At 43.5% G+C, this 19055-nt stretch overlaps 1 protein-coding gene across 27 annotated transcripts in view; it reads right to left on the bottom strand.

Annotated features, from left to right (window-relative positions):
• ABL2 (ABL proto-oncogene 2, non-receptor tyrosine kinase) overlaps window positions 1–19055 on the bottom strand; it is a 131832-nt gene that overhangs the window by 9658 nt on the left and 103119 nt on the right. For 9 of the 27 annotated variants that reach the window (XR_014816350.1, XR_014816346.1, XR_014816348.1 and 6 more), the window contains 4 exons: window positions 18490–18642; window positions 17555–17644; window positions 13384–13557; window positions 731–855 (listed from right to left, as the gene is read on the bottom strand). Coding sequence is in view for 6 of the 27 variants with exons in the window: in XM_005667791.4 (XP_005667848.3) it covers window positions 11147–12846; window positions 13384–13557; window positions 17555–17644; window positions 18490–18642 (2117 nt within the window). In the remaining 21 variants the exon portion in view is untranslated. Of the gene's footprint in view, window positions 1–730; window positions 856–2933; window positions 12847–13383; window positions 13558–17554; window positions 17645–18489; window positions 18643–19055 lie in introns of those variants that run through there. The other 18 variants (XR_014816335.1, XR_014816333.1, XR_014816334.1 and 15 more) reach the window with 5 other exon arrangements.

Raw genomic sequence — 19055 nt, forward strand, 5'->3', positions numbered from 1 at the left:
GTAATCATGCTCACTCAGCAAAATTTCAAATGCCAGGTAACACAGACGAGGACTGGTGGAGGCGGGGGGTGTGCGCCGCCCCCAGAGAGCTGACAGGGTGGTTGCCTGGGCTGCCAGCTCTCCATTTTGCTTTGCGAGCACTTCAGCTGAGCTGGGGTGTTTCAACCTCTTACTGCAGAGGCACCCACAGCATATCGCCCTTACATGTGAAACCAGCACTCCCATTCTCCCAGTTTTCAAAAGAAAACCAGGCATCCTTGAGGCCTGAATGGCCACATATAAATGTGGACATTGTGCCTCTTGCTAACACAGAAAGGTACACATGTTTTTCCCCTTCTCTTGCTTCTCTTGTGAAATTACACACAGCTCTTTTCTAAGTGGCACCACTTCAGGTGGCCCTCCCTTTCATGGAAAGCCCTCCTAACCTGCTTGCCTCTAGCCTCGGTAAAATGGAACACTTCTGCTTCTCTCCCATTTAACACTTTATTACATTCATTTACTCAAATTACTGCCTCAAGGTGAGGGAGGACCTAGCCTGAGCCACATTAGATACCCAATCAATACTCAAATGAACTAAAGGGACTTAGTATCACACAACCCATGGGACAGAAGTAAATCTGACCTAACCTCACAATAAAACAGGAGCTGCTGGCTTGCTGTCTCAGCAACCCTATGCAGCCACCTAATCCTTTAACACACCCAGCCCTCCACACTGTGAATGAATACATACTTTAAATGGTACATTCTAGGAGTTCCCATGGTGGCTCAGCCTCAATGACTCTGACCAGTATCCATGAGGAGGCAGGTTCAGTCCCTGGCCTTGCTCAGAGGGTTAAGGATGCCAAGGGTGGGGCCCTAAAAAAAAAAAAAAAAAAGATGAATGGTACATTCTATAGCTTTAGGTCTCAGAGCCATAGAACAGCTGACATGTTTTTAGCACTGGCCAGCCATGTTTAATACTATAAACATCAGGTCTGAACCTCACACCTTGGACAACAGCAGGCTACAGGGGTTCCAAACACTTCTCTGGAGCCAGACTCCCCAGCCAAGGGCCTCGGCTCAGCCACTTACCACTGTGAGACCACGGGAAAGCTACTAGCTTGTTTTAACTTTGGTTTCCGTTTTTATGAAAGCCTAACTGTACTCACCTCATAGGATTTTGACAATCAAATGAATTAATCTTTATAAAGTGTTCAAGACATTAGAACTTTAGGTGTCCTAAGAATTGTAAAACTGCTGTCAGTTTTGGCACCACACTCAAAGCCCAGGCCGGGCCTTTCCCTCCAGTCTGGAACCCTGGTTGGTTGAGGCTTGTTTCAGGAGACATTTGAAAATGGACCAGGTAGCATAACCCATACGAAGCACTCTATAGCTGATACCTCGTGGAATCCTTAACACTGATCTGGACCAATTTAATCACCATTTAATGAATGAGAAAATTAAGGCTCTAATTTAGGCCCTAAATATCTTGTATTAAGTCACAAAGCTAGTCAGTGGAGGAGAATTCAACCCAGGCAGTCCACCTCCAGCTCTTAGGCTCTTATCTGAGATGACTTCCTTGGCAAATGCCATAGCCTCAGGTGTGGAAAATGTTCCAAGTGATATAGAGAGGGAGATGATAACAATGGGAGGTTCTCCTCCAAAGACTGAAACAAGACTTCCTAGACAAACCACAAATGGGTGGGAGAAAAGGACTGACCTGCTGTGAAACAGGTGTATAAACCTATGCTTAACAGGGCTAGGAGGAAAAATGTTCCTTTTCCCCTTCTGAGGTCTTTGGCTGGCCTGATAATTAAATGGACATAAGATTAACAGGAAGAAACCAAAAGCTTAATAAAATGTATACATGGGAGAGACTCAGGAAAACTAACTCCAATATGGCAGAAACCATCACCTTAAATACTATTTTCAGCTAAAGACAAAAGATGGTGGTGGGGCGGGGAGGAAGGATCAGTTATGGACAGTTACCAGGGAAAGCACAGTCAACAAATGTGAGGCTATTATATAAATTTAAGTCCTCACCTTCTCTGATAAGTTTCTAGAGATTGGGTCACGTTCCTCTTGGTACAGCAAAGAGACATTCTTACAATGGATCTCCCTTATAAACCCAAGTATCTCTTACATAAACATTAGCCTTTACTCCGTTTTCAGAGCTTCACCTGTGCCTTGCAATTTCTTAAAAATAACCAACTTAAGTTAGCAAATTCTACTCTCCCAGCAACAGCCATTCTTATTGGATCTTACATGCACAGCACTTGAGTATGTCCTACTCATCTTTAATTATTACTTCTAAAAGCAATGGATCACTTTTTTCTTTGTATGGCCACACCTGCAGCACATGGAAGTTCCCAGACTAGGGGTCAAATCAGAGCTGCAGCTGCCGGGGCTACACCACAGCCACAGCAACACAGGATCCTTAACCCACGAGTGAGGCCAGGGATGGAAGCAGCATCCTGAGAGACGATGCTGGCGTGTCACTCCGCTGAGCCACAACAGGAACTCCACTCTTTTCAGACTGAGACCAAGTCAAACAGACCAGGATATTCCCTGTGAGGTTCTACACTTCCTCTATGAATGCTGCTTTGGTGCAAAACATTTTTACAACTTAAATTTGGAGCTGTCCTCAGAATGAACTTGGAGAGAATTACATCTCATTTTACCATCACCTCATGTTGGATGGAGGGACAGACCCCCACACACATTACCCACCTTCTGTATCAGCTGGGCTCCGGATGATGCCTTCGGCCATTTCCACAATATCAAGAGATAAGCAGCCACCCCGACAGAGGACCATTCTAAAGAATGTGCCAGAGGGATGCTTGCTAAAATCAGCTTCTTTACCTTATAGACATCTATTTTACATAGAGAGAAATTCTGCTTAGGCTACCTGTCAGTTAAAATTATGGGAGAAACACTACAATCACAAGCCCACATTGCCAATAAAATATTGCAACCTTTATTTAAAATAAAACACAAGTTGGCAAGCCTTGTGAGACAACAGGCAGAGAGCAGTCCCCTTTCAAGGGCCTCATTTATTTACATCAAGTTTAACACTGTTAGCAGTTCACAGTCAGACGACAGGGTGAAAGTATTAAATTAGAACAATAAAACACCGGAAAATATACTACAATAACAATTAAGAACAAATACCTGACAACACTGGTAGTGTGACCCATAAGTGATGTGTTTTCAATTAAATCCCATACTGTCTCACTGTGTCCCCCTTAGTAACGCGCACAGGGCCAGGCCCCCCAGACCTCCCCGTTCTATGCACCCACCACACACACATCTGCAGAGCCTGACCTTTGGTATGAACAAACAAGTTTTAAGGAATCTGAATCATGTGTTTTAAGGTCAAAGTTCCATATCAACCACCATGAAGCATTCAAATTTATTTTTGCCAAATGAACATAAAACTGGGGCTTCCCCACTGATAGTCATGACAAAATCAGATTGCAAAGAAGGAAAAGTGTGGGGTCTACCAGGGGACTGGGGGTGGGGAGGTGGGTTATGAGCACATGTGAAGAGCTCAGCCGGCCTCCTGATGCCAAACCTGTTAACCAGGGCACAGGTGCCGTTCACCACAGGGAAAGATCGGAGTGACTCCTCTCACGCTCACTCCCCTCCTTTGCTAGCTCAACGACAATGGATGTACATAACGTGGACACCACATGTACCCTCTACACAGATCAGAAATAGGAGGGTTTTCAAACATACACCCTTCAAGAACTATGAACACCTCACTGTTCCTTCTAGTTGCTGAATACTAATTTCTCTGAAGGACGAACAGCCTCACCAAGGTGACTCCTCAAGCTCTCAGCCAACTGCCCCCATAATGGAGTCCAAGAACAGAGACCACAGTGAAAAATGGCTTGTCAAAAGCGAGGAAGGCTGGTTATCCAGCCCTCGTTTACCAGAAATTATCTGTCCCTTGGCATTCTTGCCACATACAACACATGGTATGGCACTTCTGAATTGTACACACAGCACGGGCTTCTTCACCAATGACCCTAAAGCATCAGGATCCTGCAGTCTCTTCTGAATCAAGGATAATTTGGCATACCTGCATTATTGTTAGAACAGCTAAAACTTAAGTATTTTTATATGTGATAATTTTAATAACCTCAAGTCTCGTTCTTCAACTAGAATTTATTGTTGCTTAAATGATTTAAAACATCTATCCTGAGGCTCAGAAGCAAATCTAAGCAAGCTCCAACAATACAGACTCTGTACTTCCTTTCTTAAAGCCTGCTGGCATTTGACAGTCCACTTTCACCATGTCCAAAAGAGTTAACTAGAAAGATCCCAGATCTCAAGCCCTGCATAAGCTCAGCAGCTTGGAATGACATGTAGGACCCAGAAACTTGCTGCTTCGAGTACAATGATGAACAAAGATTCTCACAGAACAGACACAGTGTGTACGAGTGTGCTCTGAGGACAATGTTGGGCCCGGCCTTTCCACTTAAAAGGAGACATCCTTTCCCTTAGATGGCCTACAGGGTGGAAAATCTGCTCTTGCTCCTGTGTTCAGGTCACACAGCAACAGAGAGGGTAAAAAATGTAATTGTTCTAGGAAAGGCAGACAAGTTCAAATTTGTAACTTACATAGTGCACTCAGAGGGAAGGCAGGGCCAGGTAGAGCGTCCGTCCCCCCACCCCCGCGCTTGCCAGGTGGATGGAGGAAAGTACAGCCAGCAGTTCACTAAATCGGCACCCCGTGTGGAGAGAATGCCTGACTGACTAGGGCTCGGAGCTATGGCTACCCAAAAAGCTCCTTTCCAGCCACTCTAGTTCCATCATCATGCAACATCAACCCAGCTGTCGTCTTTTCCTGCTCTGCAAAACTCACGAAACTCATCTCTGAAGGCACAGCCCTCTCGGAATGACCTCTACTACTGCAAGGCAGTTCAGAACCACGATGACATGCCCAGGCCTCCTCACCGGGGAGAAACACTGGATCTGCTTACCTTGTCCATCATAGGTGGCGTCTTCCCTAACTTCTTGGTCCTTTCTATCTATCTAGGCTATTGGGTCAGAAGTGAAGAAGTATCATCTTGCACATTTGTTATTCAAGACAGAACATACACCTCAGGTGGGTGGCATGAAAAGCAGCAGCCCCAGAACAGAAACTCATCTTTTTGGACACTGCAGTAAGCTTCACAAAAGACAAGCTAGAGCTAAGACAGTCACCGGGTCAGATGCTCTGGAGCAGGATGCAGCCCATTCCCAAGCCCTGAAATCCATCCCCACCACCCTTGGTTCTGCAGGAGGGCAGGGGATGGCAGGTGATTTCTGACTGTAACAGCTGCAACAAAGCAGGTAACAGTAACTGTTACTGTAGGCACTGCTGGCTTGCAAAAAAAAAAAAAAAAGCTAGCCTTGTATTGGATTTTTAAAAGTTTGGTAGTTGGAAAACTGGAACTTTACCCAAAGAATATAAATATCCTGACTGTTAAGAATGGGACAAGTTTTAGAATCAGCCCAAGGCTTTGCTCTCTGACCAGTGAGGCTATACTAGCAGCAAGTTCCCTGTGTTGTCACACAGAAGATACAGGCAGTCTTAGCACTGCCTTTCTCTATTTCTGTCCTGCTGCCACATATCCAGGACTGAAGCACGCATTTAAAAAAGAACTGAGATACTGACTTGACAGAAACTAAAACAGAGATACAGAGAGCTGAAGACTAACAATACATAAGAAGAAACTCATGTCCAGAGAAACTTACCTACATAAAAAGAACTGGTCACAACAGATGCTCAGGGCACAGAGTTGGACCCCAAATCCAGGTAGAACAAGTTAATGCAAGATAATGAGAGCCCCAAATCAATGAATAAAAATGCAGACAACCCTGTCAGCCCGAAGTGAACACCTATGGGGGAGTCATCTGATGGTAAACAATGACATCAGTAGCAGAAATGGAGGGGAGTGGGAGGGATCAAAATGCTGTAACTCAAAAGTGGCAACCAATGCAATTTAGTCTTGAGAATTTTTATAATTTAATAGATGAGTTATGTTCAGCTACTCTTCTTAGGAAAAACAAAAACAAAAACCCATGGATGATGAATGTCAAGATCATTTCTAACTGGCAGGAAATCCTAGAAAAATAATTCCCAAAGTGCACTGGTCCTACAGCCATCCAATCTCTGCCCCTCTTTCCCCCCCCAGAAACCCAACAAAACCACCCAGGACAGAGGTTAAAAAAGACACTGTCAACATGAACTGGTAACAAGTCTGCACCCACTATATTTAGGGTACTAAATGGCTGAGCATCTGGTGAACAAATGTTCAAAGGTGAGAGGGCCTCATTCTTCTTGAGTCAAGGTCCCTGGAGAACTTCTTTGTTCTGGAGTACACATTACTACTTTTTAAAGATTAAAATTAAACCAAAACATTGGTCCCTAGTTTTCTGCAGTTATTCAGTGCTGAGCTAATAATTTTAGCAAAACACTTACTATACCAGCACGTATTCGTTTAGCAGTTCCATATTAATAAGTGTTATAAATTACAGAGCTGATTGTTTATATATTTGCGTTTTCAGGTCCTCCACAGGCAAAAGCTTCTAAGTCAATCAGCAACTCATTAACTGCTTTATCTTCTAAATAGACCATAATAATACCACCTTATATTACATTTGATACTTTTCTCAAAGTGCTTTCTTATACATTATCTCAGTTATTAAAATGACATGGAACAATAAACTTTTGTTTTTAAGAAAAAGGAATGCAGACTAGCTTTTTTAAAACTTAAGTTGTTATTTCTTTATTACAAAGTGCAGATTGCTATGTCGCTGAGGTCTGTCCAAAAGAATGACCCCATATAATTTTTTAAATTACTGAGTTCTACTGAATGCCTACTTTGCTAGTATTACCATTACTCAACATCCAAGGCTCTTAAGGTCAGAGAGTGCCAGGAACGTGTGCTTCAGAAAGTGTGCAGCACCGTGCAGACTGATTGTCTATCTGAGGCACTTTTTTTTTTTTTTTTTTTTTTTTTCTAGCGTCTCACAAGAGGCAGCAGCAATGGTGGCAAGACCCCACAAGAAAATACATAGACCTGATCTCTAGCCTTGGCTCTGCTGCTAATTAACTGCTCTGAGATAACGGGCAAGTAACTTAACCATCTTCTCTCCCAATTTCTTAAGCTGTAAAGCAAAGCTTTGGGGTGTTGCTAGTGTTCACATAGTGCTGGGTGTCTGAAATACCTGGAGGGATTCTTGGAAAATACACTGGCTGAGATTCAACCCCACAGGGAATTCTGATCTGGGGTGACGCCAATGTATCAGGGTTTTTTGGTGGGTTTTTTTTTTTTTTTTAAATACCAGAAAATTTTGTTGCATATCCCTAAGACTCACTGCAGTAAATGTTAATAATAATAGTAGTTAACATTTATGGAGTACTCATTATGTGCCAGGCACTCAAGCTAAGTATCTTACACACTTTATCTCCTTTTATCCTTTGAACAACCCTGAGGTAGTTACTATTATTATCCCTGTTTTCTAGTGAGGACACTAAGGCCCAGGAAGGTTAAGGGACTTGCCTTCTTGACTGACTTGAGTCTGAACCCTTAATCACTACCAATACTATATCCTTAAATCTCTGTAACTGTGTTAAATAAATATGGGTGGAGCCTTAGCAAAGTCAGCATTTTATGAACCGGGCACTACTTTACTAACCAAATTTCAATTGAATTGTAAGAAAATTCTAACTTAAACCCAAAAATTCAGCTAGGGAAGAGTCTCCCTACCCAAGGACCTCCATGTATAGAGGTCATCTGGAAAAACACTGAATGAATTTCTCAGGGCGGACTTTTTAAGGCTACATCTCTGAAAATCACAATGGAGGATCTCTAGGAAAATAGACACATTTTAATTTCACCCAAAGCCTTTTTAAGAAAATACTTCACATAAAGTACAATCAAGATGTAGTCTACATAAAACACTGCATTTTAAGGTAGCAAATCTAAGATGAAATCATATTATCTGTACATGAAAAGATTCAAGCTGTGGTACCCCAGAAGTATGCATACATATAACTACTTGAGAGTTTTCAACACCTTATAGAAAGGCTTTTGTTCCTGCTACCTGCTGTTTTAAACCAGGTCGCATTAAACTACAATTTTAGTTTCTAAAAGCAGAAGTTTTTCTCTGCTTTAAATTCAAACTTTTAAATTACATACGGTTATTTTTAAAATCTGGTCCTTTTCAAGTAGAAAAAGGAAAAACCCATGTTATACTTTTATACATAAGTTGACAGTGCCTCTTTAACCTGAACCCTGAGCCCTCAACTCCTGAAGTTACACAGTTAAAGCATCATGTGGATGGGGCGTGTGCTACAACAGTCAGCTACTCCTGACAGCGTTGAAAGAAAATCAATTCAGTTCATGAACATACTGTGCACCTACTGCAGACGAGACAGAGCCAGGTGCTGCCCCTGAGTAAGCCCCAGTCCCCACCCTCAAGGACTGTTCTATGGTGAGAAAACCAGGCAGCTTAAATACACTCAGTAGTGTTCCTCCAAGGCTTATTTTCAGAGCTCTCAAGGAAAGATCCCTTGTTTTAAAAAAAAAAAAAAAAAAAAACCCAAAAACCTGAAAAACAATTATAATCCCTCAACTTGCATCCACAATGACAGGGATAAACTTAAAAAGCAGCATAATCATATCCTAAAGTATTAGCTTTCCCTGCCCCACCCTTAACAGGTTAATTGCTAAAAAGAGTTCCTGCTGTGGCGCAGTGGGTTAAGAACCTGACTGCAGCAGTGCAGATCACAGGTTCAATCCCTGGCCCATTGTAGTGGGTTAATGGATCTGGTGTTGCCACAACTGCAATGTAGGTTGCAACTGCAGCTCAGATGTGACTCCCAACCCAAGAACTCCATATACCGCGCGCGGGTGGTCAAAAAAGAAAACAATTTCAAGTTTATGGAAATATATGAAGGAAAGTGGCAAAGAAGAAGGTAGGAGGAGGCCTGTTGGTTTTTAATTCCAAGTTAAAGGGAATTCTGTCGTCTCTTCCACCCGTTACAAGGAGATTAGCCAGATCACTCGCTGCCTGCGCTAATAGACAGCAATCACCCGACCCCTGAAGGGAATGCCCGTACTGTCTCCTCCCCCTTTGTATTCTTCTCCTGGCCTGGGACTCCTTTGGAACATGCAAGGTAGGAATCAAGGTCTCCTTTCTTTCTAATGAAAACCAAATTTCCTCCTTGGTCAAAGATGCCAAACTGTGTCCAAAACAGTTTCCCCCCTTGGTATTCTAGCCCCATCAATATAATCTCAGCAGTCTTCATTTTCATTATCTGCAACTGAGCCAAAAAAAAAAAAAATGAAAAACTTGTATTCAACATAATACTGTACTAAAGAGCTTTCCCGAGAGGCTCTCAAAGGGATAACTATACACTTATTTGCAAAACACCCTTGAGAATATGTATCATTACCTCCACTTAATAGATTAAGAGATGGGGCTAAGGCCTGACAGTGGATCGATGACAGAGCCAGGAAGAAAGTTCACTGTTCATCAATGTTGAATTCTTATCTTCCTAACTTAATACTCCTTTGGGAGGAAAAAATAATTTTATTTTTTTTAAACTGGGTACTCCTTGGACAGGGGGATGGAGGGGACATAAAGTTTTAACAAAAGGAATGAAGTGGTCATGGGAATTAGACCTGATATCAAAAGTATTAGTATTTAACCTGTAAGATTTGGTTCCAAATTAGGAAACAATCCTAATTAGCTTCCATAATTACTAAACAGGGAAGGAAAAGGAATCATCAGGTTTTCAGAATCTAACTGATGTCCCCTGAAAGTGACCTGCTCCTTTAATTATTCATTCTTGAAAGAGAGGTGAAATAATAAAATAAATATCAAAGAATATTCCCAAAGTGATCTTTACACACAAGCACAACAATTGGGGGGAGAGGGGGACACGTGAGAGGAGAAAAGCATGTGAAGATAATTTAGAGGGATTCATTTGAATCCATAAAGAGTGAGTGAAGGATTCTCCCTACTCTCTGCCTAGACTGGGTCTGAGGTGATATGGGAGGGGAAAGGTTACAGAGGAACAGCCATGAGAACTCAGCCAGCCTCTCCTCTCAGTCACGGACCCCTAGGCCAACCGCTGGGTTTCGAGAAGAGACCCTCTCCCTAGTATTTTAGTTGATAAAGAAATAGCCAGCTGCTCAAGTCCTTGGCCAGTATGTCGATGTGCAGGGCCACTGTATCAGAAAAGGATTTTCCTGTGAGACCTGTACATGACTGTTATTTTCAAATCAATGTTGGTTAATGCCCTGAATGCTGCCAGGAACAAAAGGAGACACCTGCCCAGCAAGGAGTACAGAAGAACCACCAAGGAGATCCTATGCCTATGGTTTACAGATAGGCACCAACAAGCAGAAAGCCAATCCTGATCCATTAGAATAGACTGGGAGAACTAACTTCTAAGCAATGTTTAAGATTTTAGGAGGAGATTCCAATCTCTCTGAAAATACTTCCTAGCATTCTTTACTTCCTGCACCAATTAACACACCAATGGAAAATAGGACAGGAGCATACAACTAAGGCCAGGTTTCCCAGTTTGGTATATATGGCCATCTGATTTGCAGTTCTTACTGCAGCAGTGACCTTGTGGAAATCAAGGTTAACAGCACTTCTGACAGCCTTGAAAGAAACGTCTCTTGGCACATTCCCAGCTTTCTTCTGTCCCACCCAGTACGTCAGATGAGTTGGAGCATAATCACCACAAGTACCTACTGGAGCCCCAAGTTAATTCCCTTCTGCCTGGTGCAGAATGAGCGCCAGAGCCTATGCACTGTCTAGATAGAGTCCCTGTGGCCTTGCTGGAACAGCCCTGTCTAAACAGCTCACATCACTCCTGGTAAGAATGGGCTGGCTTTGGCCCTGATGTTCCAGTGCAGCTTCCGATCCTGCCCACAATTGCCCTGGCCCCACCTATTTTCCCTCTCCTATGTGTTTTGCTTTTTGTTACTTTTGAGATGAACCTGTAAACGTGAGAACTCAGAGATCTGAGGTACTTCACAGAAACACACTCAAATACCAGTCTTCCATTTTTTGAAAACGAGAACACAGGAAAACAAGTCACTTTCCCTCTTCCCTCAGAAATGTGTGCATCTTCCCCCTCGGCTAACAGTGGCTACCTCTGCACCACATCACTGATTTCCTGTACGCACGACAGTAGGTTGTTAAGGACAGGGTTTGCCCCGGGCACACCAGCAGCTGCAGAAGACACCTGCAGCTCCTGCAGACTGAGTTCCAGTTTGCTCACGGCCTCTCGGAAGGCAAATTTGTTGCGAGTCTGGGGGATGCAGTCCACATAGCCTGAGCAGTAGTCGAGCAGCTGGTGTCCAGTGTCCACCAGCTGGCTGTTGGGCACAGGTTCCGTGATTGCACTCGACAGTAGGTCAGCACATTCCAGCAGGGCCTCCTTGCTGATCTTGTCAGCTGAGATTTTCTCAGCTGCCTGTTTGGTTTTTCTCAGAGCCACTTTAGTACCTGCTGTGCCGTTGGCCATTTTGGCTGGCGAGATGGAAGATGTGGGCAGAGGCACTTGAGGTGGAGGCATTGCAGGCCTCCCAGCTTTTCCACTGATGGGCACTGCCCCTGGAGCTGCCTTTTTTCCTCCTTCCTGTGTTTCTGACATGGGCTGTCCTGCAGTCGGGGCAGTCGGCTCTTCCGTCGGGTCCGAGCACATGGACGGATGCGGCAGTAGTCTCATCACTGGTGGTGGGGGTGGGGCACACTTTGGTTTTACCCGGCGGGGTCGGTCCTTGTCTCCAGAGGAAGTGACCTGATGCTCCGATAAGAGCTTGAATTTATTCCCCTGAGAGTCTGTGCCAATGAGCTGCACATCAGCTGGAGTGTGCTTTAGAGTGGGTGAGATAAGGACTGGCACTTTGTGGTTGTGAGTGGTTGGAAGGACCACTGCAGCCTTGGCTGGAGAAGACCAGCCTGTCTGTTCGCCATCCTCTGGGACTCCAGCCATGCCAAGCCGTGCCCCACCATTTCTCTCCTTGCTCTTTGGGGCAGCTGTCACTCCAGCTACCCCCACCCCGGGAGAGTCCTTCTCTGTGATGGCTGGATCCCCAGAGGGGGTTTTGAGAGGAAGAGCTGTGGCTCCTCTGGGCAAAAGTTTGGCTTTTGGTCTCTCCCTGGTTGGAGCAGCACCTTCCTCTGGTTTTTTTGGAAGCGTGTCATTGGCCCTGTCCCCATTCTCTTCTGGCTGAGAAGAGGTGGACACTGTCCTTTCCAGCTGGAGTTTGGACTTCTGGCAGTTCCTGGGAAGGGTCATTGCCATCCTATCCTGCTCTGGAAGCCCTGAGGACATGGAAGATGTAGAGTTTGACCTTGGAAAAGGCTTGGAAGTGTCATCACTGGCTGTTGGTTTACCCGCTCGTAAGCCCAGTGTCTTTTTGATTAAACGTGGTGTAAAGAAGCCTGTGATGCCAGACCACCCACCCCCACCACTGTCATCATCACAGAGGTTCCTCTGTGCAAAGCTCCCCCCATAGCACTTGGGTGGCACCAGATTCGCCTCTTGCTGGGCAGAAGTGAAAGAGAACCCATCAGCATGCTGCAGAGAAGCAACAGATGAGAAGTTACCCGTGAGTTCATATTTCTTGTGGGGCTGATTCTCCATTTCTCGGAAGGAGCTGCTGCGTTTGGGGGGTGTGGGAGCATTTCTCTTTTTCATGAAGGAGCTGAAGAAGCCTCCCTTCCTATCTCTGGTGAAGCAAGTCTCTTTGGCATCTTCCAAGAGGCTGCTGGGTGACTTGTCTCTTTGCTTTCGAGGCAGTGCCGGGGACCCACTGGGGGCCTGTGCACTTCTAATGAACCCTGATGAAAAACAGCCAATCAGTAATGAGGAAGGTAAGAAATGACTCATTTGGGTTACTAAGGTTACACTGTAGGAGTTCTGTCAGCATCTATTAAATCTCAGGTATTAGCCGGACTCAGAAAACTAATAACACTTTATCATTTCACACTGTTATTCCAACTTTGAGGAGGGATTTAAGTGAAAATAAATAACCCACAGTTTTTTACCTCGGCATTCATCTTTTTTTCTAGAAACTACAACACAACCTGGCCTCATTTATTAGGCTCAACAAAGGAATTTCTGCCGGAGCTGTAAAGACAGTAACTACTTGGAAATGTGGAGCTTGGGGAAATGGGGTGGGAGGCAGGCTCTATGCTGGCTGGGCAGATCAGGACCACTAACCCTGGCAGTGGAGAGTTGAGGACCACAGTGGTGAATGAAGCAGGTGCCAGCCACACTGACCTCAGTGAAGATAGGCAGGAAAGTAGAAATAAAAACATCGTACCCAAGGCTCCTTAAAGAAGGCAGTTTGGTTCTACTTGCCTAGGAACTCATACCTGGTGCTGAACTGGAAGCAGAATTTTCTGTGGCATCTTGTGCCCCTTCGATATTCTCCTTGTTCTCCCCCTGTTTCTTCAGCGTCCGGGTCTTGGAAGGAAGTGTAGGTAATCGAGGCAGATATGGAACAACAGATGAGGAGGAGGCTGCTCTCCCGAGCTCCTCAGCTACCTCTGTAAGGAAGACAAAGGGACCGGTAATAAGAACAATTTCATGACCAAAACGGGGGGAGGGGATTTTCTCTTTCAGAAAATGCATCCAGGAGTTCCCGTCGTGGCGCAGTGGTTAACGAATCCGACTAGGAACCATGAGGTTGCGGGTTCGGTCCCTGCCCTTGCTCAGTGGGTTAACGATCCGGCGTTGCCGTGAGCTGTGGTGTAGGTTGCAGACGCGGCTCGGATCCCGAGTTGCTGTGGCTCTGGCGTAGGCTGGTGGCTACAGCTCCGATTCAACCCCTAGCCTGGGAACCTCCATATGCCGCGGGAGCGGCCCAAGAAATAGCAACAACAACAACAACAACAACAACAACAACAACAAAAGACAAAAGACAAAAAAAAAAAAGAAAATGCATCCAGCTGAGAAGACTGGAGTCCTAAAATATGTTAGGTAAGTGGAGTCATTGAGTATGTAGTCTTTCTGTCTGGCTTCTTTTGCTCCACATGCTATCTGGAGATTCATCCAAGCTACTGTACATGGCATGGGTTTTTCTTGTTGCTTGTTCAAATGTGTGAATGTATCCATTCTCATCCTGGTGAATATTTAAGTTGTTTCCACTTGTTGGCTATCATGAATATACTGCTAACAACATCCTACTATGTGCCTTTGGCTTCACAATGGTATGTGCATCTGCTGGGTATGCACATCTGCTAGGAGGTGGACTGGTGGGTTACAGGGAACACACAAGTTCAGCTTTGTTGGGTCTTACCAAACTGCCTCCCAAACAGGCTGTACCAGTCTACATCCCAACTAGCACTGCATGCAAATTCTGGTTACTCTGGATGCCTGCCCGAATTTGAAGTTAGGGGTTTTTGTATCTTAGTTTTAGCCATTCTGAGTGTGTAGTGGTGTGTAGTGGCCATCTCACTGTTTTATTCTGTACTTCTTCATATGCTCATTGGTCATTTGGATATCCTTGTTTACTAAGCGTTTACTCATGGTTTGAAAAAAGCAACCAGATGTCAAGCAACCAGATATTTTTATTTTCAGGTTGTGCTTTGCAAAAAAAAAAGAAAAGTGGATACGATCCATTCCATTTCATGACAATGAAGCAAATGAGGCTCCTGAAAATGTGTTCACCCCATTAGTAAGCCTCAACTGATCAAACTCAGCCATGGATTTTGTGGCTTTTACTAAAAAGGCAAAAACATGCTTTGCTACTCATTCCTGAACAAAAATCAAGTATGGATCAATTAAAGTGTGAAATTTTGTAACTATTTTACAACTTTTTTTGTATTTACTTTTCAAACCTGACCCCCCCCACACACACACAAGAGGGGGTATATTACGGCACAAAACCCGAGCTCGCCAACGAGATTACTTTTTTTTTTTTTTTTTTTTTTTTGGTCTTTTTGCCTTTTCCAGGGTCGCTCCCACAGAATATGGAGGTTCCCAGGCTAGGGGTCCAGTCAGAGCTGTAGCCACTGGCCTACGCCAGAGCCACAGCAACGCGGGATCCAAGCCGCGTCTGCAACCTACACCACAGCTCCCGGCAACACTGGATCCTTAACCCACTGAGCAAGGCCAGGGATCGAACCCACAACCTCATGGTTTCTAGTCGGATTCATTAACCACTGCGCCACGACAGGAACTCCTGAGATTCCTTTCTTATGATGCTTGCTATACTCAGCTCCTAGAAGACAGATATGACCTATAAAGATACGGTCTCAAGGATGCTGACAACTGTGTTTCATGCCACTTGGAGGACTGATTTGGAGGATAAGAACAAGGCAGAAACAAAAGTAAAGAGATATTAGGTGGGAAAAAGTGTGGGAAGGAGGAAGAGAGAAAGGAGACTTGAAGCTATTGGAGCCTGTGGCTTCAAATGACCCTAAGGTTAGCTCCATCCCTGCTTTTCCATGGTCTGGCTATGATGCAATAAATCCTCCTCTTAACTGCTTCAGAAAAGTTTTGAGTTAGTTTCTTTCAGTTACAACTAATAAATACATCTTTGTAAGGTATGAACTATATCTTATCTCTATGTCCTCAGTAGAGTGCTTACCACAGATTAAATACTTAAATACTTAATAAAATGTGGATTTAATAATATTGAATTTCTTGCTTAACAATTCTGAGTTGAAATTAGCTATGAAAATTGTAAGAGTTGGTTTTCTAAAAGGATATAAACATTTTCGAGAGAAGCAGAAATACTTAGCTAAGGATTCAACAGAAGTTAAAAGTTTACATAGAAGTACCAAAGAAATGGAACCTATCCTTTGGCTGATATCCATGACTTCTACCACTTTGACTCCATTGGTAATAGAGCCACAGAGGAAAGAAGAATGCTGTGACAGACAGCTGCTCAATCTGTCCCAAAGGGTGAGCTGTGCCCTCCCCAACCCGCAGACATTTCATAGATCAAATGACTAGGATACAAATACTTTGCATTAAACCATGGTGCTGTACTTTTCCCTTTCTTCTTACCTAGACATGATAAATCATTCAGGGAAGCACACAAAACTAACTTGCCTGATTTCCTCTTCTAACATCTTTTGACTATGTTCAATTATGTTCTATGTTCAATTATGAAGGAAAAGGAAGATTTGAAAAATATGTATACAATTCTGGGAAGATTAACAAAATGTCTAAAAGACAGTATAATCAAGAATCCTGTGTTTTCAGCTTTCTAGGAATAATCTCTCTCTTTATTTGACAAGTTTATTGCTTGACTTTTGCAGATAATTTCAAAGAGGCAGTCTACACAAAAGTAGAAAACTGCCTCTATGTATCCATACCTAAGAGAAAGATTCTCACTGTTCATAGCTTAACATCCCATTTTAAATTCCTTTCTGTGGAGTTCCTGTCATGGCTCAGTGGTTGGTGAATCCAACTGGGAACCATGAGGTTGAGGGTTCGATCCCTGGCCTTGCTCAGTGGGTTGGGGATCCAGCGTTGCCGTGGGCTGTGGTGTGGATTGCAGACGTGACTCGGATCCGGCATTGCTGTGGCTCTGGCGTAGTCTGGTGGCTGTGGCTCCAATTTGACCCCTAGCCTGGGAACCTCCGTAGGCTGCAGGAGCAGACGAAGAAATGGCAAAACAAACAAACAAACAAATTCCTTTCTGTGTCAATATGTTTAACACGGCTCGGATCCCACATTGCTGTAGGCCGGCAGCTATAGCTCTGATTAAACCCCTAGCCTGGGAACCTCCATATGCCATGGGTGTGGCCCTAGAAAAGACAAAAAAAAGAAAAAAAATCATTTTAACTATTCAGTTATATGGATATAATAATTAGCACATAAGATATTTAAGTTGTTCTTAATTTTTCAACATGATGTAACATCCTTACAGCTAAATTTTTGTTCATAAGATCTATTTCCAGAGATGGAATTTTTGGATACTCCTTTTATGACTTGGTTCTGCTTTTGTAGGTATGGTTCAGGGACTTGAAATGTTTTTCACTCTCATTTTTTCCTCTTCTCTTTCCTTCATTGTGTTACTGCTTAACCACTGAACTTACTCTTCCTGAAAAGACTGAATTAATTTCCAATTAAAATATTTCAATATTAAAAATAAATATGGGAGCTCCCTTTGTTGGCTCAGCGGAAACAAATCAGACTAGTATCCATGAGGGCACAGGTTTGATCCCTGTCCTCACTCAGTGGGTTAAGGATCCGCCATTGACATGAACTGTGGTATAGGTCACAGACGCGGCTCAGATCTGGCACTGCTGTGGCTATGGTGTAGACCAGCGGCTACAGCTCCAATTCAATCCCTAGACTGGAAACCTCCATATGCCCCAGGTGTGGCCCTAAAAAAAGACCAAGGGAAGAAAAAAAAAACAACCTAGAGATACAAAGATACACTTTAACAAAAATAAAGGCCAAGAGTTCATTCAACATCCTGAAATGGAGTCCCAAATCACAAGCAAGAATCTATCATTTTTGAAATGTTATTACCATCACCAGTACCCAGAATTAGCCACCACCAACAGCAAATCGCCAAATCCTCACCTTCAGAAATGCTGGAGTCATGAAACATGGTTTCAAAAGCTTGATGTGTTTCAGCAAAAGAGGGCCTGTCAGCAGGGCTCCACTTCCAGCCTATATGACAAAAGAGAGCATTAAAAGCTCTTTGGAGGAAATAAATATCCAGGGGCACACTTTGATGGTGAGTTTCATGCATCAGGACATGTACTTGTTGAAGAAGAGTTTACAGAAAGTTTGCAAATAATAGTGAAGCAGCTGCGTCTTAGTTCAGACTCAGAGGTGTAATGAACCTACCCCCCTAGGGCCAGTCCTATGTAGCCACAGCTCCTATTCCCTCTACAATAGGGATGTGGGGGTGGGAGGGGTGTTAGAAAATGACAAGTTTTCTTCCATCTGGAAAGATGAAAGTAGTAAAAGCTATCTTCACACTCACTCTTATATAATCAGCTGTATACATTCAGAAACCTAACAGGACACTGGAAAGGAGGAGCTTGGAATTCACATTTGACAAAGACAGGGCAGTAGGTAACACCAATGTACAATGAGAAAGTAACAGGACTTACACTCAAACACACTGCAATTTAATTCACTAATCACCTTCCTACTTTCTCATCTTTAAGAACTCAGATGCTTGTGTTTATTCATGATTGCATTCGCCATAGTCTTTACCATTTTATGTAGTTGAAAAGAGCCCTCCCCCTACCTAATCTTCAAAGTCAATGTCTTACTCTCCTATTAAATATGCAAATAGTTCAGGGAAAATGAGTATTTGTGCCACTGACAGTGATACTTAGGGTTCCAATAAGACTAATGTAGAGCATATGATATTCCAACTGGCTGATCAGTGACCGACTCTATGTCATGAGGTCGGATTCAATCTTACAACATTAAGAGGAAAATGTTGCAAGAGAAAATTGCTCACTCAAACTTGCACAATTAAAATACACAAAAATACTCACATGCTCTCATAAGTTCATACACCTTAGGAGGACATCCTTCAGGTTGTTCCATTCGATATCCTTTTTCCAGCAGATCATAGACCTGAGACAGGTCAATACCTGGATATGGTGACATTCCATATGTAGCAATTTCCCACAAGAGAACCCCAAAAGCTGCAGAAGGGATGAAAAAAGGAGTTTTATGTTTCTTCTTTCTCATTTACTTTATACCATTAGGTAACCACTCTTTCAAATTTTAAGTAACATTCTCACTGTTATAACCTTAGTATACGCCCATAATTCTTTTTCTTTCTTTTCTTTTGGCCGCACCTAGGGTATGTGGAAGTTCCAGAGCCAGGGATCAAACTTGCGCCACAGCAGCCACCTGAGCCACAGCAATTGATAACGCCAGATGCTTAACCTGCTGAGCCATGAGGGAACTTCTACTCTTCTAGATCTTATAACGTAACTTGTTTTTCTAAGATATCTGCCATAAGAACATTTCAGATACAATCTCAATGGTTTTCTTTAAATTTCCCAATTTTTATTGGGATTTCCTTTACTACAATGAGGGAAAAGTAAACTAT

Source organism: Sus scrofa, chromosome 9, assembly GCF_054392235.1.
Source record: "Sus scrofa isolate SSC_HxYL_T2T_F1_AM1 chromosome 9, Sscrofa_HxYL_maternal_Yorkshire_Landrace_v2.0, whole genome shotgun sequence".
Classification (NCBI taxonomy): Eukaryota; Metazoa; Chordata; class Mammalia; order Artiodactyla; family Suidae; genus Sus; species Sus scrofa.